Here is a 21,667-nt window from a genome sequence, read left to right on the forward strand (position 1 = left end):
CATTTTGGGGACTGTGCGTGCAAAAATTTACTTTTGTCTCTGCATATTTTTTACTAGAAAATTACCTAATTAAAATGAACCTTTATGCTCTGGACTAAATGTTTATGGTTCTTCCATTTATATGTGGAATCTTAGCTCCCAAGGTGATAGTGTTAGGAGGTGGGGCTTTGGGGGGTGATTAGGTCATGAGGGTGGGGGGTCTTCATAAATGAGATTAATGTCCTTTTAAAAAGCAGCCCCAGAAAGCTCCCTTGCCCTTTTCACTGTGATACAGTGAGAAGGCATCGTCTCTGAATCAGAAGAGGGTTCTTACAGGACACTGAATCTTCCTGTTTATGTTACCAAGTCAATGGTATTTTTATTATAGTAGCCTGAACAGACTAAGACAGCTTATAAGAAATTTGACCACCCACAGTAATTGATGTACACTAAAGAGCTCTCAGAAGGCTAACCTCTCTGTGGTTACAGGTCAGGGAGCTGTGGTTACTTTCACTCTTGTCTGAAGGAGGCACAATTTTTTAATAATGGTGAATTATGTCAGCATTAGCTGATGTTGCTAGTTAGAGTGCTTTCTCATAGTTTGGGTATGCAAATTGGACAGCTGCCTTTATAGACACACTGACCTCTGCTCACAAGCTTGCACCTTATTAACCTTCTCAAGATGCTCACCGGCTTACAGCATGGTAGACTGGAACACATGTCCATTTGGAAAATCAGTGTTGGCATAGGAATTCATTTTTACTGTTGATGAGTGACTCTGTGTACTGCAAATGAAAGTTGTTTGACAGTTCGATTTGGAATGACAAGTAAGGTGAATATTAATATGTGCCTAAAAGGAAGAATGATAACTTGTCACTGGATACTTTCCTATGCTTTCAATTTTAAACCATGAGAATGGCTTACTTATTCAAAAGTTAAATACATATTTTAAAAGTTTAATTAAACAAAACTCTAGTATCCTGAGGAATCACCTGGGGTGCTTGTTTTAAATGCAAATTTATAGACCACACCCCCAAACCTCCTTCCAAGTCAATGAAGAATTGAGAAATTCCTTACTTGCAACAGGCAACCTGGGTGATCCTGATGTAGATGGTTCCAGAACCAAGGAACTGTAGGGTGTATGACCATAGACTCCATTCATGCAACAGATATATCTTTATTGAACACTGAATATATGCATTTTTCCATTTCATAATCTATGATTTATTACATTAAGAAATAAAATATTTCTTATTTTCTATGACTTGAATATTCAGCTTATACACTGGATTTGACTAATGTTATGCAGACCATGTACAATATGATAGAAGCATTGGGAACATTTCTTTTTTTCTTGACAGAGAGAGTCAGAGAGAGGGACAGATAGGGACAGACAGACAGGAAAGGAGAAAGATGAGAAGCATCAGTTCTTCGTGTGGCACCTTAGTTGTTCATTGATTGCTTTCTAATATGTGCCTTGACCAGGGGGTGGCTCTACAGCAGAGCAAGTGACCCCCTTGCTCAAGCCAGTGACCTTGGACTTCAAACCAGTGAACATGGGGTCATGTCTATGATACCACACTCAAGCTAGTGACCCTGCAGTCAAGCTGGTGAGCCTGCACTCAAGCTGGCAACCTGGGGGTTTTGAACCTGGGTCCTCTGCATTCCAGTCTGATGCTTTATCTATTGTATCACAACCTGGTCAGTCAACATCTCTTGAAAAATAAGAATACAATCAGTGAGCACATCATAGATAGAATTTTAGATGGTCACATACTTAAGTTTGCATATTCAAAAGGATCTGAATCATTTATATCAATATTGTGAATTTCTTATAAATTATTCAATAGTCTAAGGAGTCTAGGCAAAGCCAAGATATGACATTATTTATACTAAGTACCACACCTGCAACTTGTTCTGAGTTATTTAACCCAGAGCACATTTTTAATGCAATAAATATTTACAGTTAATACTAACAAGTACAATGATAATTTACAAAATATGGGTCTAATATTTAAAACGAAACAGAACATGACATTAAACACATTTGTGCCATGTACTTTTAAAACTCAATGAATGATCGTTTCAATAAATTTTATTACCCACAACCTTGCAGACTTGGATACAAGAAAGGTCATGTTTGAATCAGTTAAGTTAGACTACAGGAAAAAATTTAAAGAAGATCAGTTTTACTTTCTTAATATTATATATTATCAATATTAATATAGCAATATCAACAGCTAAAACTGAAGCAAAGCAATGAAAAAATTTGATTCACAACAGGTTCCAATTATATAATGTATTTTAAACACTGAAATCCCAAGTTATACCAAAAATTTCAAGCTTGTCTGAGAATTAATGAGGTGTTGAATGGGTAAAGTTTACTGTCCATTAAAATGATTCTTTCAAAAGACCATAATATTATGTGAGTCCTTCCATGTCATTATATGGTTATGGGAACAAATTTTAAATTGGGGGAAAAAAGAAAGTAATCTTATCTTCTAGAATGTGAGTATAGAGAGGGCAGAGAGATGGTGGCATCTGGGTTTATAATGGGGCACTTTGGGCTAGGCACTCAAACCTGAGCTCATGACTTGGTCCCTTAGTCCAGAGATATTGTTCTGTTAGAGGCTACTCAGGTAGCCTGGTTCTCCAGGCTCTGGGAAACCATATACTCTCATATTTTACTCTTGGTGGGGGGGCACATAGAGGAGTGGATGTTTCTACCTCTTCTAGACCCCTTTTTTCTAACCTTGGTTCAAAGAGGGATACTTGGATTGACTATTTTCACTTGGGTCCTCTCCCTGCACAGGGTTTTTTCACCTTGGTTAGTCCCAATCAGAAAAATTATCCCAGCGCTTCTGGTTGCATCTAAATTGTGTCTCTGGAGGCAACTAAGCTAAAAGATTCCCTTGCCACCTACTTTGTGCCTTATTTCAGCCTCTGTAGGCAGTGAGTTCTTAACTTAGGTGCTTAGAAATATCTTTGATACCCTTTGTGTATATTCTTCAACTTTATCACTAGTTCAAGTCTTAGGACAAACTCCAGGGTAGGGAACAGGACTATTAGGCACTGTGAACTTAATTTCTCACATGGGCTGGATTTGGGAAGCAATGCTGAATAGCAGAATGGACTTAAGAGAGATCCAAGTGTACATTAATGCTCTACCATTCTACTGTGCCATTTATCCTTGGGATCATAAAAAAACTTCCTGACCCTCAGCTTCATCATCTGAATACTCTTCAAGGTGCTTGTGAGGATGAATAGCACTATGCTTAGCATTGCATTTGGCATGTCATTGGTGTTTGGTGACTTGAGTTCCTTTTTTCCAGCACTTCTAGAGGCACATAACTCCATTCAGGTTTGTGATAAATGTGATGTGTTTTGTGGCTTGTGTTTTGCTCCCAAGGATCCCACCCTTCTTATCTTAGCCTTCCATTTCATTGTGACGCAGAACGCTGATCCCGCTAATATGCCTCTCCTAGGGCAACCAACAATGATACCGTTCATTCCTTGTGCCAAGTTAAACAGACTTGTTCTGGGGATGAAAAACTATCCTGTAACTGGGAAAGCAATGATCAGTTCTGTTTTTCAGTATCACAGAATGAGCTGTGAGAATGAATGCGATCAGATTAAGTTGAACCAGATGAAATCACCTTTCTGTAGGTCAAATATGGTCCAATATCTGCAGTTCCACATGTTTCAGCCTTATAGTTTCATGGGCCTTCTAATCTAATAGTAGATGGTCAGTAGTAATGTCATTTGCAAATTTCCATGATCAATGATGTAAAGCAGCTCTTTGATCAGCAAGGAAGGCTTGGATTAAATGAGGCAATGACTATAAAAGTGCTTTATAGACTATGAATGCTAGGTAGACACAAAGTATTTTTCTGAATTAATTGTAGGCATGTAATATTTTAACCCAGGGGCTCTCAAACTTTTCAAAAATTTATATAAATTTCACTGATGCATGTTAACATGGAGTTTCAAAAGAGAAAAGTTTGTTTTCAGTGTGGTATATTCGTTGATTGCTGTAGATCTTTTTAGCTGGAACATATCCAGAGGAATATATCCAGGTGAGGTCTGAGAGGAATGACCATCCAGATACAGAATGAAGAAGAGCTTGTTAGGACTTGGTTTTAGTGACTAGCTTACAAAAAGCCTGGTCCCAGGAGAGTGAATAATTCCATTATTGTCAGCTGTTAATCTATTTCATGAAAATTCGGCCCGAAATTAGACAACTGTGCAAAATGTGTTCCATTCTTTCTAGGAACTCAGGGTTAATCCTAAGCTACTCTTAACAATGGCTATGTCTTGGTGTGGATATGAAGGACCCCAATGTATTCCTTCCAACTCATCACAACACAAGTCCGTACTATTCATTCCACTCTCATAGAGTCAGGTCCTCAGGGCAATTTTTCCTGCCTGGCTTCTGGGGGAAGTGATTTAGCCACTTTTTAACCCACAGATTGAGGATGTCGTTCAACAGGTAGTCCCCAAACAAAGCTAATCTCTATTATGGAAGCCATTTGGTGCATGAATAGACTTTGAAACCAATAACTGAATGCTATTTTTGGCACAAATAAAGATTTTATAATTTAATTGAACCCACATCTTATGACCAAGTTCATTTGTTTTTGTTCATTGTACATTTTCATAACAAGCTGAACTTGGTTCATGTGAACAGCTTCTAAATTGTTTATCTAAGAGTTTTTCATCCTTCAAAATGAAACCAAATTGTTTATAGGGCAAAGCAGAAAATCCAGGACTTGTTAATGAGGCAGAAGGCCAGGTTCAGTGGGGCAGTGAGCACAGCCAGAACAACATGGTTTAACCATCTCCATTTATGAGACTCATCAAATCAACAACAGGGAAGGGCCTTGTCTTCTCCAACCTCGGAGGATCATCTTGCTGTGGAATATCTGACCAGCCCACTGTACCTTCCCTGCCAGCAGCAGCCATTGGTGGGAAGACTGCTTTGTTTATTGCTTAATCTATCACTGTTGAGCTGCCTGCCTCAGGGAGGCTCAATTTAAGATAGATTGAAAGGTAGTGTCTGTCAATTGAATAAACACAGATGGTTTTCCACAGCAAAAATTGATTTTTTCCCTTGCCAAAGACATAAGCACTAAATGTGATTATCTTTGGAAGCCAGGCGTGAAATATCTTAGTTCCAAGCCTCTGCCACACTATACCCTAAAAGAAAGGTGATACCACATGAGAGTGTGGGTTGCTCTCACTGTGGTTTTAGGTTCTTGAGGTGAAATAAAAATTTGACTTCTTTAGAGAAGTTAAGTTCACCCCAATTAGCTTTGAGCCAATCCATCAGTTGATTCACACTGGCTGGCAAAAGCCTCCTTCAACTCTTTCATTTAAGAGTATCATAGAGGTTATAGAATTTGCCTAAGGACACACAGCTAAACCTAGACTTCGATTTCCTCACTGTTTGGCCCAAAGCCGGGGAAAGGGCCAAACACAATCCATGCCATGATGGTAACTGAAGGAGACATTAAGATGAGTCCTACTCCCAAAATATCTTTGGAAGTAAGTAGATCAGAGAAGCTTGAATAAGTTATGCTAGTATCCAGAATGCTATACACTCTAGCAACTACTAGGAATAAAGTCACAATTCTAAAGATGAAAAAAAATTATTCTAGAGAAGAGATATTGATAGCCAAGTTCATTTAAGCTAGACAGAATTGGAAAGTCAATCTAAAAATCTTGATTTTTTTCAACTACACTACCTGTCTTGCTTTTGAAGTTGTCCAATGTAATAGTGAAGTACCTGGAATGCAGGTGTGTCCAGTATATAAATAAGTGCATGAAGCAAACAGAAGTGGAGTGGTTTCACTCTAGCTAATACAACTGTAAACACAAATCTTTACAACTGTCTAGATCCAAACTTCTAAAGCTCTGCAGACAGTGAGTCCTTCTTTGTATCAAGAGACAAAAATCTTTTAATATGTGTCATGTGCAAAAGAGAGCTTATTGCTCTATCTCACCTGGATAGAGAAGATCAGAAATAAAATGGTCTTAGGATGTAAGGAATATATATTAGGTCTCATTTGCAGAATTTGCATTTACAGTAGTACCTTGAGATATGAACAGACCAACATACGATTATTTTTAAGATACAAGCTGCGACTAGGTCCATATTTTTGTTCGAGATCCAAGCGAAATTCCGAGATATGAGTCGTGATTCGGGAAGCTGCCACTAGTTGGCGCGTCGGCACACGGGTCCAGTGTCTGCAGTTTGGTATACTTGTTGACTGACTTACGAGCTCGGTTACAAAACGAATTAAATTTGTATCTCAAAGTACCACTGTATCTGAAAGTGGGTTAACATGTTTGCAACCTGTCAAATTGGCCTGTCCTCAAGTAAAAAAAAACAACCTTGATTCAGGTTTCTAAAGTAAGATAGTTAAATCCTTTTACTCAGAAAAAAAGATTGAAGTCTAGCATTTTTCTGCACATGGGCTGTTTTGTAAATACTCTTCTTAAGTAGAAACAATATATCTGTAGCTCTTTTTAATTAGTTTTTAAAGCTAAGCTCCCCCCCCCTGTAACTTTGTTGTATACATTCAGATAGAAATACATATTACTGAAGTTATATTCATTTCCTCCCACAGACTTTAGGTTGAAGCACTTGTTAAATGAAAACATGTTTCTATTTTTACTCAAATATAGTCTTTTTTTTTCTTCTATGAAACTACTGCTTCAATATAACCAACCGATAAGGACAGTCAAATCTAAGTAAGTACATTGGACTAAAAGTCCTGTATGCCTAAAATAAGCACAAACTTTATGCACTTATAATGTTTGATGAATTGATAGCATGATCATTTTTTCCCCCCAAAAGGATTTGTCTTCTGTGGTAGAACTGACTACAGCTGGGCAACAGCATAAAGAACTTCCATTGAATTAGAATTCAGAATGTGAGATATTACTCCACAGCCATACATGAATTTTTACATATGTGTCTATGTGTTTGGTTGTGTTTTTGCCTTCAAATGACGTCTCAAGTGTTTCTCCTACATCTTTAGTAATGTCCAACACTTGGATTTGTCTTAAACTGGTTCCCAGTGTTATCAATTTGGGGACTATCCTTCATATATGGAACTCTTTCATAAGGTTGACTTTTCATATTATCAGTATCAAAAAAAGTTTCTTGCTTTGTGATTATAAATATTCCTGAATGTTTTGAAAGCATTAGATCTTGCTTAAAGAAACAACAAGGTGAAATCTTTCACAAAGTGAACATTCAATGTATAATTTCTCTGCTATATACATTTGGTTCTTCATATAGTTTTATGACTTAATTGACCACAGCTATGTATCAGGGCTTGAAGTTTAAAATCATAACTTTCTATTTAGTCCCCTTTCTTAAAAAAGTAAAGTTCACTCTATATCAGAAGAAGTATTCACAAATTGAAATAGGAAAGATAAGCCTTAATGGCCCTTTCAAATATGACAGTGATCCACTCAGGCCTCTCCCCAACATGCCTATGCCAGTCCTGAGTCTTACAAAGGATCCTTAAAGGGCACAGAGACAATAGATGTGAGGGTTTCTTACCAGCTGTAAAGCAAAACCAAGGGTTTCTAGGGGGACAGGGTCAAGAGTCAGGCTAGACATACCCCTCATGACAGATATTTCCATTGATTAGGCTGAAGGTGGCTGCAGAGGGGTTGGTACTCTTGAAGGAGGTCATGCAGGTGGTACTTCTGCCAGTGCTATGAGACCGGGCCAACAGGCCAGGACGGCAACAGAGGAGCTGGGTGTTGAATTGCTTCCTGAAACTCTTGCTCAGCAGGTAGAGGGCAAAAGGGTTGACACAGGAGTTGGTGAAAGCCAGGAGGCGGGCGCAGATACTGGTGACAAAGTGGAGCATGGAAGTGTCCACCGTGGAGTAGTGGTAGGACCGGTATAGGTAGATGACATGGTTGGGGAGCCAGCAGAAGGCAAAGAGGCCCACAAACACCAGCACTGTCTTGGCAAGGCGCTTTCGAGATTCGATCTGAGGAGAGAGTCACACATAGAAAAGACAGAGGGACCAAGGGATAGTGTGGGAGGATTGCAGAGAGACAAAGATTCAGACAGAGAAACATAGGAAAAAAGAATGAAGGAAAGAGCAAGCTCATAAAGCCATGGAAAAAGGGTGCAATGGGAAAGGGACAAGAGAGAATCAGATAAAGGAGAGAAAAGCAACAGAAGCAGACAGAAAAGGAGGGGGGTCAGAAACACAGAGATGGAAAACCCAGAAAGCAGAAATCCATGAAATAGAATACAGTTAGACCATGCTACTAAGGACAGATCTTTAAGCAAAGTTTATTACATACTTGATGAGTTACACACTGAAATTCTAGTAAGTGCCCTCTTTTTTCTCAGGAGGGCATTTTGGGATGGGAGTCTCATACATATGGAGGGCAGCCTGCATTTGGGGAAGTCTAGGGTATGCATGTGCTGTCTTTAGCAATCCCCCAACAGCCTTACAATCTAGGGGTATTACCCTATCGTGGATAAGGGGATGAGGCTCAGAGAAGGTAAGTCATAAAACCTGGATTTGAGCCTAAATCAGTGTGAACCTATCTTAATCAAACTACTTCTATTTCTTCAATGAGCCTCATTTTCCTGCCTGCTGTGCTTTCCCCCCATGTGGAAATTCTCTTCTAATCTAAACAATGTGATAGGAATTTAAACAAGTCACATCCCTCTGAGCCTCAACATCTTATTTTTTAAACAATAGCAACAACAAAACAACACTTTTTCAGATATTTCTCAAAACAAACAAACAAACCCATATTCTAAATCATTCAGGATCTCAACACCTCCCTACTTAGGTCTTTAATATGGGAACAAGATTATAAAGGGCAACTGAATTCCTGGGCTTCTGTGGCTAAGCGGTTATATTTACCATCTGGATGTAGGTCATCTGCCTCCTTTAATTGTAGAATCAGGGGACACGACCACCTAAATACTGCACTTTTCAGTGGAGTCCAAATGAAATGCAAGGGTCAAACCCTAAGGAGAAAATGAATCAATCCTAAGCACTCACCTGCTTCTTGACGTGTATATTCCCTTCCACAGGCAGATTGTAAGCACTCTGGATGAGATTTTTGGCAATGAAGTAGTAGTAGACAGAAATGATTGACAGTGGGATGATGTAGAAGATCAGGAAGGAAGCCATGGAGTGGATTTTGGGGTGCAGCTCATTAGACTGTGGTGGGTATGGTGCACAACTGATGAAGGTCTGGTTGGAGGTTTCTTCATGGAAGGGATGTAGGTCAGAAAACACAGCTTCTGGGATGGCCAGGAGCATGGAGATGACCCAGATCAATGCAGCTTTGAGGCAGATCTTCATCAGGGCATGAGAGGCCTGAATATCCATCGGCCGGACGATGGCTTTGTACCTGGGGCAGGAAAGAAAAAATGTTCTGCATAGATTGCCTAATATTATTATGGGTGCCAGGGCCAGGACTAGGGTGAGGTAAATGAGGCCCGGGGGTGCAATATTTAAAGAGGTGCTCACTCTCATGTTCGTGCAAGTGCCAACTCTGTACACAACCCTGACAGTGTGGCTACTTAAATGTTGCCCCCAAGTACCTCACTCACCTTATTCACATCCAGCCCTGAGGATTGCCTTTCCTTTTCTCCTGCAGTAACAGTTTGCCCACATTCTCTCTTGATTTTAAGAATAATACTAAGGAAAGATAAAGCTCTTTTTATTTTTCTCCTTAAATCATAGGAATTAATAATAAAGCATGTTTAAAGAAGGACACAGGGACAAGAAGGTTGACTTTTTTTTTCTTCTTTGGCAAAGCCTTCATTTTGAGTATTCAAATGCAGTGTAGGGAACTTTAAGTCTTTGAGTATTTACATATATGCCTTTCCTCTTTTTCAAAGGCTATAAAATGACTAGTCCCCTGGAAAGTTATACACAGGAGTATCCGTGTAATTATCAAATTAATCTTTCCTCAGCCTTCTTACTTTCTTTCAGCCTCATCTTCCCTTGTAGTGTTTGGATCCTTCCTGGTTCCTGTGCTCCATGTGCCCTTGTCTTGGATCAAGTGTCCTGGGAAGCAGACACTGAGATGAATTCAGGAGGACAAAGACTTTATTTATTGGAGAGTAATAACTGTGAAAGGAAAAAGGGAAGGAAGCAAGACTGGGCAGAGCAAGCTGCCAGACCCTGATGCAGACCTGACAAAGTGTTAAGGTGACCAGTCATCTTAGCTTGCCTGAAAATTTTCCAGTTTTAACACTGAAAATCCTATATCCTGGGAAATCTCTGAGTCCCAGCAAACTGCTGGTCACCCTACACCAGCTCAATTGGTAGCTTGAAAGCTCAATAGAAGAGTCCTGACTTGGGCTGAAATGGCTAGGCCCTTGTATCACCATCTTGCTTAGCATTGGCTGGGGCCACCAAAAAAAAGTGTGACCTCGGTTACTACCAGGAACTGTCCAAGAAGAGCGTGACCATAGCTTGAAAGCTAAAGTGGATCCTGAAGCTGCAAGCTGTCAGCTAACCACAGTCCCTGGACAGTGAGTCATTTCTTCAAGAGAAGTCTGAGATGAACATCTCCATGTCTGCCACTCCTTTCCATACAATGACTAGCACTGTGGGCTGCACACTTATTTTGTGTGTGCCTGAGAACTCACTAGAAGATGAGGTCCTGGTTGGAAAAGAATATATCTTTTTCTATCTTGGCATCTGTAAGCATTGTGATTTTCACACACTCCACACACATTTGTTCAGTTGAACATGAGCTGTTATAATGTGAAAGTTGATATGAATTGTGACTGATGAAGTGTGAGAACGTTCACTGCTGAAAATACTGTGTTGAAACTGGATTCTACCTATGATACTCTTATATCATGGACTTCAGTGATGAAGGAACACTTGCTTATTTCTTCTTGTTTCTATGTTGATTAAACCTCCATTGAGTTACCACTGTTTGCTGCCCCTCGACTCCTCACTTACTTTCCTCTTTTCTCCCAGGAAGTGTGAAGGATAATTTATATATTAAGTGGTGCGGTGAAAAAAAGAATCTGGTCGGCCTAGCGTGCGGAGGACCCGGGTTCGATTCCTGGCCAGGGCACATAGGAGAAGCGCCCATTTGCTTCTCCACCCCTCCGCCGTGCTTTCCTCTCTGTCTCTCTCTTCCCCTCCTGCAGCCAAGGCTCCATTGGAGCAAAGATGGCCCGGGCGCTGGGGATGGCTCTGTGGCCTCTGCCCCAGGTGCTAGAGTGGCTCTGGTCGCAACATGGCGACACCCAGGATGGGCAGAGCATCGCCCCCTGGTGGGCAGAGCGTCGCCCCATGGTGGGCGTGCCGGGTGGATCCCAGTCGGGCGCATGCGGGAGTCTGTCTGACTGTCTCTCCCTGTTAACAGCTTCAGAAAAAAAAAAGAAAAAAAAAAGAAAAAAAAAAAAGAATCTGACATGTGCATTGGGCTCAGAGAGGCCTATGAATGTTTTACTGTCCCTGACTAGAAGAATGGCACATCTAATATAGGAAATCAGAATTTCTGCAAGTTCATTATTGTTGTACCCCTGAGTCACATTCTCCAATAGCTTTATCAGACAGAATCAATTATTTTTATTGCTGTCTCTCTGATTCCTTTATCTATTAGCTCCCCAGTTCAGGTAGGGAAGAGAGTGCTAGTATTTATTGGACATCACCAGCACTCCAGAACAACAATGTAGTCCTGCTTCTGTGTACCTGGGTTTGTTTTCCACCCATAATTCTTATTAGTTCATTTTATGCAATTATATAAAATCATAAAAATTTCAAAAGAATTTCTATTTTCTTCTAGTATTTTCTCTAGTCATTACTCATTTCAAACATTTTTGTTCTTAGTTTAGAATATAAACAAAGAATTGATATCTTTAATTAAAGGTATGTAAATGTCTTTAGCCATATATGTACATATATAACCTAAGATATCCTTAATAAATTGATTAGAGGTAAAGTGGTAATTATGACTTCTATTCTATCTGCATTCTCTGGAAGATAGCAGTCATATACCACTAACTCTCCAAGTGAAGGTGATTTACTCATACATGAGTCAGAAACCAAAAAGAATGGCTTAACTCCCTCTGTCTTGGTAATCTTGTATTCCTAAGTGCAAAAATGTCATGAGAACTACTGAGCTGCCATTTTAAATTCACATCTTTTAAAAGACAAAAGATAGTATAAAACTATTTCTATAGTTTTTTTTTTCAGAAGAATAATTTTAATCTAAACCTAGTTAAATCTCTAGATCTAATGTACCAGTTTTCAGGAAAAGTGGGGATAGAAGAACCTGCTAAATGATGCCATGAAGGTACAAGTCCTGAACTGGAAAATTCAATAGGAATAATGACCCCATTTTTCAACAAATACATGGCATAAAAAGTCAGAGAGAATGGTTATAAACAAGCTGAGATGTGTAAGACATATCAATCAAGTGCAATGTATATAATCCTTTTGAATTTTTTTTTCCTTTCTGAAGCTGGCATGCACCCAACCGAGATCCACCCGGCATGCCCACCAGGGGGCGATGCTCTGCCCATCTGGGGCATCGCTCTGTCGCAACCAGAGCCACTCTAGCGCCCGGGGCAGAGGCCAAGGAGCCATCCCCAGCGCCCGGGCCAACTTTGCTCCAATGGAGCCTTGGCTGCGGGAGGGGAAGAGAGAGACAGAGAGGAAGGAGAGGAGGAGGGGTGGAGAAGCAGATGGGCGCTTCTGCTGTGTGCCCTGGCAGGGAATCGAACCTGGGACTTCCGCACACCAGGCTGACGCTCTACCACTGAGCCAACCGGCCAGGCTTGAATTTTGATTAAAGCCAAACAGTTATAAAAAGTGTTTTTGAGACTATTGAGGAAAACCAAATGTAGATTTCATACTGGTGATATCAAGGAATTATTTTTAATGTATTGGGTGTGATAATGGTATTATGGTTGTTTTTTAAAAAGATTTTATTTTTTAAAAACATACTCCACAGGCAAAGATTTTTTGGACAGAATGCTAAAAGCACTAACAGTACTTTAGTTTAAAAAAAAACACACCTATAATAGTTTCCAGTGAAATAATATAATGTCTATGATATGCTTTTAAATATTCAGACTTAGTCATATATGTATTACTTGTGCAATTAAAAATAAGTTTAAATGCATTGTAAATAATTTTATGTTATGGGATATTCATAAAGTTTCAAATAAGTTAAAGAAATCAATTTACTAAGCTCTTGTCTTGTGCCAAGCAAAGAATAGCATCTACATCATCTCATGTATGGTCCAGACAGCTCCAACAGATAGGTGCTATAATTCCTATTCTACAGGTGACAAAGTGAAGCTGTTTCAGAGGTGGTGGAGTCAATATTTAATTTAGGAACAGCTCTTTTCAGGATCACAGCTCTTTCAGAAGAAAGCTTTGGGTAAATTTTGCTTACAGGCAAGTAAACAGACTAGATGTTTCCCAAATGTGTATGAAACATACCAAATTTTCCTGGAAGTCAAATGGTTCTATAGAGCATGGAACATATCAGTGTATTTGTTCTTTCAGTTTAGACTGCTCTACCTGGAGCTCCCAATGCAGAGAGACTCCACTGAGTAATTCCTGTTTTAGAGTAATGGCTGATTAGACTGGAGTACATTTTTAATCTAAACTGGCCGGTGAACTGCCTGGTCAGGAACTAAAAAGTGTCTTTTTGTCTTAAGCATTTAAATTATTTTTATTATTCATTTGAGAGAGAGAGAAGAAGGAGGAGGAGGAGAAGGAGAAGGAGAAGGAGAAGGAGAAGGAGAAGGGGAAAGAAGAAGGAGAAGAAGAAGAGGAAGGAGAAGGAGAAGGAGAAGGAGAAGGAGGAGGAGGAGGAGGAGGAGGAGGAGAAGAAGAAGGAGAAGGAGAAGGAGAAGGAGAAGGAGAAGGAGAAGGAGAAGGAGAAGGAGAAGGAGAAGGAGAAGGAGAAGAAGAAGAAGAAGAAGAAGAAGAAGAAGAAGAAGAAGAAGAAGAAGAAGGAGAAGAAGAAGAAGAAGAAGAAGAAGAAGAAGAAGAAGAAGAAGAAGAAGAAGAAGAAGAAGAAGAAGAAGAAGAAACAACTCTCATATGTGCCTTGACCAGGCAAGTACAGGGTTCTGAACCAGCGACCTCAGCATTCCAGGTTGACACTTGATTCACTGCACCACCACAGGTCAGGCTCTCTTAAGCATTTAAACTGAGAAAGAGAGAGGATGTAGCCATTCAGTGATAGGCATTAGAAATAAAAGGTTTTGATGTCAAAGAAGGGATCAGGGCAGCAAATTTTAATTATGTGCAAGATGCATAAGGAGAGTGGGAAGATAGAGAGAAAGAAAAAGAATGAAGCAGAAATAAAAGAAGCTTAGATGATGTGGCCCTAAGTCATACAAAGGGTTCTTGGTTCCTGGTCCATGAAGTACTTTTGAATGTACAAGAGGTCTCTTGATTTGATCCTGAATTTTAAAAAGCTACAAAAGACATTTTTTAGGACAATTAAGATTACATATTAGATGAGATTAAGAAATTATTGTTAATTTTATTAGGTATGATAATGGCATTGGGATTATGTAGAAGAGTGTCCTTGTTCTTAGGAAATAAACACTGAAATAAGTACTTAGCAGTGAAAGGTCAGGGTGTTTGCTCCACTTTTCAGACTTCAGCAAAACAAACATGTGTGTGTGTGTGTGTGTGTGTGTGTGTGTGTGTACACACACACTAGGAAAATAACAGACAAATATTTAAGAAATATTAATTGTTGAATGTGGTGGGTACTGCACTGAAGTTCATAAACAGGTTAGAGAGAAAACAAATACTATAATATAGAGTTTGTAAAAGATGAAATAACAGTAAAATAACAATTTAAAAATAATGTGCTATATATTTTATTCTACTTTATTAATAGTAAACCCTTCTGTCATAAAAAAACTTTATTATGATTAAAATTGTAATATGGTTGAATGTGTCATGTCTGATTAGTGCCTATATAAGGAGTGAGGGAAATGTCTTCTCTGTTATGTTCAAATCATTCTCTTCAGCTTGTAATTTTAGTATCATCTACAATCTGGGAGTTTGTTTTACTCTGTTTTGGCAGGAATCTTTTCAAGTCACTTGTTCATTTGGGGAGGTTAGTTTAAAACTAGATCATGCACAAACACATCAGTCTGCAATGCCTTGCCATAAGCTGAGAGGTCAGGGCAGCATGAGGTGCCATTGCTGAGTTTTCTAGGTGGTGGGACCCCACTCTTGCTGCCTGACTTACACAGGATAATGCATCCTCAGACATGCACTCACAAGAGGGTGATCCTCAGTTTGGATACTATATACAGGGGGCTCTTGCGTTATGACAGTCTGAACATATGACGTTTTGAGTTTACGATGCTCACTCCCATAAAAACTTCAAACAATTGAGACATGGGTGTTTTGGCTTATGCCATTAGCCTCGTACTTACAGACTATGTGGGCAAACTAGTTTGGTTGCCTGTGGAGGAATAATACGCAGCACAGTGTATGGTACAGTATATTTATGTTCTTTTCATTTTTCTGTGGTTAGTTGTGTTTTCATGTTCTAAATTTATGATATTACAACTCTGTTAGGATAGGTAAGTGACTTAGGCTAGGGTGTGTTTTGACTTATACCAAAATTCGGGTTACATTACTGTCGTAGGAATGGAACTGTGTCATAACCCAAGGACCCTCTGTATTACTAATGTCTAACTCATCCTTATTTTTCTTTCTTTCTTTTTTCTTTCAGTGAGAGGAGAGAAGGCAGAGACAGACTCCCACATATGCCCTGATTGGGATCCATTTGGCAAGCCCAGTAGGGGGCAATGCTCTGCCCATCTGGAGTGTTGCTCTGTTGCTCAGCAACCGAGCTCTTTTTAGCACCTGAGGTGGAGGCCATGGAGCCATCCTCAGTGCCCCGGGCCAAGTCACTCCAATCAAGCAATGGCTGCAGGAGGGAGAGAGAGATAGAGAAGCAAAAGGGGGAGGGGTGGATAAGCAGATGGGCGCCTCTTCTGTGTGCCCTGACCGGGAATCAAACCTGGGACATCCACATGCCAGGCCAACACTCTACCACTGAGCCAACCAGCCAGGGACCATCCTTATTTCTAAATAAGAATTAATATAAGTGGTTTTGCTGCTTTCCTTCCTTACCTATAAGATCAAGTTATACCTCCCCTGGAAGGTGTGAATCTTACTTTGGAGTTCATTGTCTCAAAAGACACTATCCAGAAAATTTAGCTAAGGCTTCAAGGGACCTTCTAAAAGCCTGTCTCAGAGACCATCCTCCCTCTGGAGAAAGTGAGCTTTAAACTCAGGTCAAGGCGGAGGATCCTGATCCATGTTATAAAGTGTAATTATATTTTTCTTTTTCTCATTTTCTTCAGAGAGATCAAGATACAGATCATGGGGATCTATGCAGGATCATTCCTGAGTAAAGTCTTGAAGTCACCTTTTTGTGAATTGAAATTTCTTTCATTGTGTTCTCTCCCTATAGGCACTCACTGTCTCCCTGAGAGCAAGCTTTGCTTTGGGAAGGGCAGTAAATATCAGTCATTTGTTCTTTAGTATGGATTGAAGTCAATGTGATCATCTTCCTATATGTAAAGTCCTATATCTAATTACAATGTGCCAAAGAGGCACATTTTGGGGTGGCAAATTGTACTCCCCTTCACTGGTACTGGGATTAAAGAAGAAAGCCAAATAAATAATCAGAATGTCTGTTTTCCATCTGCTTCAGCTATGGCGAGAACACTGTGTTTCTAGGCAAACACAGGATTCTTGTTCTTTCTTGAGTCTGTTATGCCAAATCCCCTGCGTCTTTCATCCCCGTATATGCAACCTGAAGTTCCAAAGTGACCTCAGGCCTAGAGTGAGGTGTGGGCTCTTTCATATAGTCAGAAACCTCAGGGCCATCTGAGTGAGATCTTGAAACCAAGGTGAAAAATGACTTCTTGCAAGAGCTAAAAACCAGAGCCTGGAATGAAGCTAAAGAAAAAGCCACTGACATGGGGGAGATATCAGAAATACAGGTACTGGTTCTGGGATATGAGGGATATAGAAGCTGAAGAATAAAATGAAAAGAGAGATATAAGCATTTGTTGGACGTCTGATGGTGCTTTGGCAGAAGAAGTTGGACAACTATTGAACCTTGGGCCCAAAATGGGTTTTAGAAGGATGATCTAATTCCAGAGCTCAGTGCTAATCCTGTAACAGAGCCATCAGGCGGGGTATAATCAGGATGAAATATTACAGCTGCCAGTGGGTATGTTTAAAATGACAAAGGAAAACAGCCACCCAGTTAAACTTCAGTAGGTGTGCAAACATCCTGGCACAAGTTGTTCCTAGGCCATTCCTCAAAAATGTTATGGAGGGAAGAACATATATTTATAACTTGTTAGACATTTTTTTAGCAATTTATGAGCCAAAATGTTTGAAGAATGTTTATAAATCCTATTTCCAAATTGTAGTTAGACATAGCCTGCATTTACTCTACCGTGTAGCAGAGAAGATACACAGAGAATGGGGGAAATCACTCATGCTCTGGGCTGGAAGCAACGGCCTCTGAGTCACACACTGTCTTCATAAATTGTCACTCATCTCCAAACAGACCTTGAGACAGGTTTTGGGTGCAAATAATTTTGGAGGGGAGGGGATCCTAGAAAGTAGAACAAGGGAATAGAAGCCAGTAAAATGAATCACTCTGGATAACTTGAATACAGGCCTGCTGGGGACTCCCCCACCCAATAAGAGACTGTGGTAAGCACATTCCAGAACTGTGCCACCAAAACTGAGGAGGCTAGGGTGTTTTCCTACCAACTCCTGTTGTTTCTTATTGAGAATTCACCTGCAGTGTTAATTCTGAAGCACTTCGGCTTTGGCCCAGAACTTCCCTTGGCCAGAAATCACCTTGGATCAGAAAAGCATAGGAAGTCCAGGTCCATCAGTGACCTCTGGTGTGCAAGGAATATGGGTGGGCCACCAACAGCACCCACTATATAAATTCTTCTCCCAGTCCTGTCAGTTTATCACATATCTAAAGAAAATGAAATATCAGAGATAATTTCAGTTTTTAAGTGTATTTCAAATAACTAGGGATAAAAATAGAATTTCTAAATCACCTTAATAAAATGCATTCTTTTGTTCAAAATAAGAATTATTAAAGCTCAAAAATACCATATGGCATCTGAATCACTATCTCTAATTATAAAAATTTAATATCTCTATATTTAAATAACCTTTTGTGAGAGCCTTTATACGTTGGTGCAATCATGACTCAACTCCTCTAGCCTTGGAGGTTAATGTTGGCAGTGTTGGGAAGGTATCACTGATTGGATGGGTCCTGGGAGCCCTGCATTCTATTCCTATTTCCATAATTAGCTATTTTTGCATAAGTATGCTTGTCTTTACTTCTTTTTATTTTTTATTTAACAAAAACTTATACAGCACTCACTAAGGGCCTAGGACAGCTTTCAACTCTTTAATAATTATCTTTTTGAATCCCTTATAACAATTCTAGGAAATAAGTACTACTGTTATCTTTTTCTTACAGAAGAGGAAACTGAGGCACAAAGAGGTTGTATAACTTGCCCACCATCACACAGCTACTAAGTGGCAGAGCTAGGGTTTGAACAGAGGTGAACTGACTCCTGTGTCCAAATTTTCAACTGCAAGACTTTAATGCCTCCATTTTTTAAATCTGTGAATCAGAGATAATGATATCAACTTTACTTGCTATGAAGAGGAGCTAAAGGAGGTGTTTCAAAAGCACTTTGGAAAACTAGAAAACACTATTTAAATAAACTGTTGTTATTGCTTTTCCTGAAAAGAAATGACTGTCCAGTGGTCGAGATTTTAACAATACCCTCTCAGGTCCCTTTTTTTTTTTTAACTTTTTTTATTTTTTTTTTTTAATTTTAATGCAGTGACATTGATAAATCAGGGTACATATGTTCCAAGAAAACATCTTCAGATTATTTTGACATTTGATTATGCTGCATACCCCTCACTCAAAGTCAAACTGTCTTCTGTCACCTTCTATCTGGTTTTCTGTGTGCCCCTCCCCTCCCTCAACCCCCTCTCTCTCCTTCCTCGCTCCTCCCCACCCCTCCAGCCCACCCTCTGTTACCATCACACTCTTGTCCATTTCTCTGAGTCTCATTTTTATGTCCCATCTATGTATGGGTTCATATAGTTCTTAGTTTTTTCTGATTTACTTATTGAACACAAGTAACAATCATGCTAATGGCACCCTCATTCTTTGGTTAGGAACTCTAACATTTCATAAAGAATGTGACACATTTCACTTCATCATTACAAAAGTTACAACAGTTCCATGATATATTAAAGGTAAATACCCTTATTCCCATTTTACAGATCAGAAAACTAAAGCTAGTAGAGTGATTTGCCCAAAGTCACACAGTTTGACAAAGGAACCAAGGCTCAACCTCAGATAGCTTTTCAAATTGAATGCTTTTGAATTTGTCCTCATTATGAATAGTACACTACTAAATGTCACCTTCAAAAATTAGTAAGTGAAAGGAAAGAACGAATAAAAGGAAAGAAGGAAAAAGGAAAGTTATTGTTTAATGGGTACAAGTTTTAAATTAGAAAGATGAAAAGTATTTTGGAGATGAATGTTGGTGATGATTGCAGAACAATACAAATGTACTTAATGCCACTGGACTGTAAACTTAGAAATAATTAAAATGATAAATTTTATGTTATGTATATTTTACCAGAAACTTTAAAAAATTAAGAAAGAAAGAGATAGAGAGACAGGAGGGAAGAAAGTAAGGAAGGAAGGAAAGAAGGAAGAAAAGAAGGAAGGAAGGAAAGAAGGAAGGAAGGAAGGAAGGAAGGAAGGAAGGAAGGAAGGAAGGAAGGAAGGAAGGAAGGAAAGGAAAAAAGGAAGGAAGGAGAGAGGGAGGGAGGGAGGGAAGGAAAGAAGGAAAGAAGGAAAGAAGAAAGGGTTTGTAAATTTGTCACCATGCAACTCTGAGGATATCTTAAGAATCAGTTGAAAAAGTTTGGTTTGAGTTAGCAAAGACATCACCAAGGAAGGTAGTCAAAAGGCAGTTAGCTGTTGTGAACAACTTTTTTTTTCAGTTAAAAAATTTTATAAAAGTGCTATGTGGAGTCTAAACAATAATATAAGCAAACAAACAAAACAGAAACAGGTTCACAGATATAGAAAACAGACTGATGGTTGCCAGAGGGAAGGGGGTTGGGGCTGCGTGGGAAAGGTGAACGGATTAAGAAGTACAGACAAATAGTTACAAAATAGTCGTGAGGACATAAAGTACAGCATAGGGAATACAGTCAATAATATTGTAATAACTATCTATGGTTCCAGGTGGTACTGAAAATATCAGGGAGAATATTTTGTAAAGTATATAATTGTCTAACTACCATCCTGTACACCTGGAACTGATACAAAATAATATTGAATGTAAACTGTAATTGAAAAAGAAAGTCAGAATAAATGCATAGAGATGGTAGACAACTGACATAAAATAAGGAAACTATGCTCAGACTTACTAGATTTATGTTTGTTTTATAGTAGGTTTCTTAGTTTAAAAAAAACTGGCAGAAATAAAACCACATATATATAGTCAAATAATTTTTGATAAAGGGGCCAAGAAGACACAATGGAGAAAAGAAAGCCTCTTCAATAAATGGTGCTGGGAAAACTGGAAAGCCACATGCAAAAGAATGAAACTGGACTACAGTTTGTCCCCCTGTACTAAAATTAACTCAAAATGGATCAAAGATCTAAACATAAGACCTAAAACAATAAAGTACATAGAAGAATACATAGGTACTAAACTCATGGACCTGAGTTTTAAAGAGCATTTTATGAATTTGACTCCAATGGCAAGAGAAGTGAAGGCAAAAATTAATGAATGGGACTACATCAGACTAAGAAGTTTTTGCTCAGCAAGAGAAACTGATAACAAAATAAACAGAAAGCCAACTAAATGGGAAATGATATTTTCAAACAACAGCTCAGATAAGGGCCTAATATCCAAAATATACAAAGAACTCATAAAACTCAACAACAAACAAACAAACAATCCAATAAAAAAATGGGAAGAGAACATGAACAGACACTTCTCCCAGGAGGAAGTACAAATGGCCAACAGATATATGAAAAGATGCTCATCTTCTTTAGTTATTAGAGAAATGCAAATCAAAACTGCAATGAGATACCACCTCACACCTGTTAGATTAGCTATTATTAACAAGACAGGTAATAGCAAATGTTGGAGAGGCTGTGGAGAAAAAGGAACCCTCATACACTGTTGGTGGGAATGTAAAGTAGTACAACCATTATGGAAGAAAGTATGGTGGTTCCTCAAAAAACTGAAAATAGAACTACCTTATGACCCAGCAATCCCTCTACTGGGTATATACCCCCAAAACTCAGAAACATTGATACGTAGACACATGCAGCCCCATGTTCATTGCAGCATTGTTCACAGTGGCCAGGACATGGAAACAACCAAAAAGCCCGTCAATAGATGACTGGATAAAGAAGATGTGGCACATATACACTATGGAATACTACTCAGCCATAAGAAATGATGATATCGGATCATTTACAGCAAAATGGTGGGATCTTGATAACATTATACGAAGTGAAATAAGTAAATCAGAAAAAACCAGGAAGTGCATTATTCCATACG

At 39.1% G+C, this 21,667-nt stretch overlaps 1 protein-coding gene across 1 annotated transcript in view; it reads right to left on the reverse strand.

Moving 5' to 3' along the window:
• Window positions 1–1,160: 1,160 nt before the first annotated feature.
• Window positions 1,161–21,667, reverse strand: part of GRPR (gastrin releasing peptide receptor) — a 48,076-nt gene continuing 27,569 nt past the window's right edge. The window contains exons 2-3 of the mRNA XM_066249890.1: window positions 9,033–9,387; window positions 1,161–7,994 (exon numbers count right to left, since the gene is read on the reverse strand). Of these exons, the coding sequence (XP_066105987.1) occupies window positions 7,605–7,994; window positions 9,033–9,387 (745 nt within the window). The 3' untranslated portion in view covers window positions 1,161–7,604. The remainder of the gene's footprint in view (window positions 7,995–9,032; window positions 9,388–21,667) is intronic.

Source organism: Saccopteryx bilineata, chromosome X (assembly GCF_036850765.1).
Source record: "Saccopteryx bilineata isolate mSacBil1 chromosome X, mSacBil1_pri_phased_curated, whole genome shotgun sequence".
In the NCBI taxonomy this organism is placed as follows: domain Eukaryota; kingdom Metazoa; phylum Chordata; class Mammalia; order Chiroptera; family Emballonuridae; genus Saccopteryx; species Saccopteryx bilineata.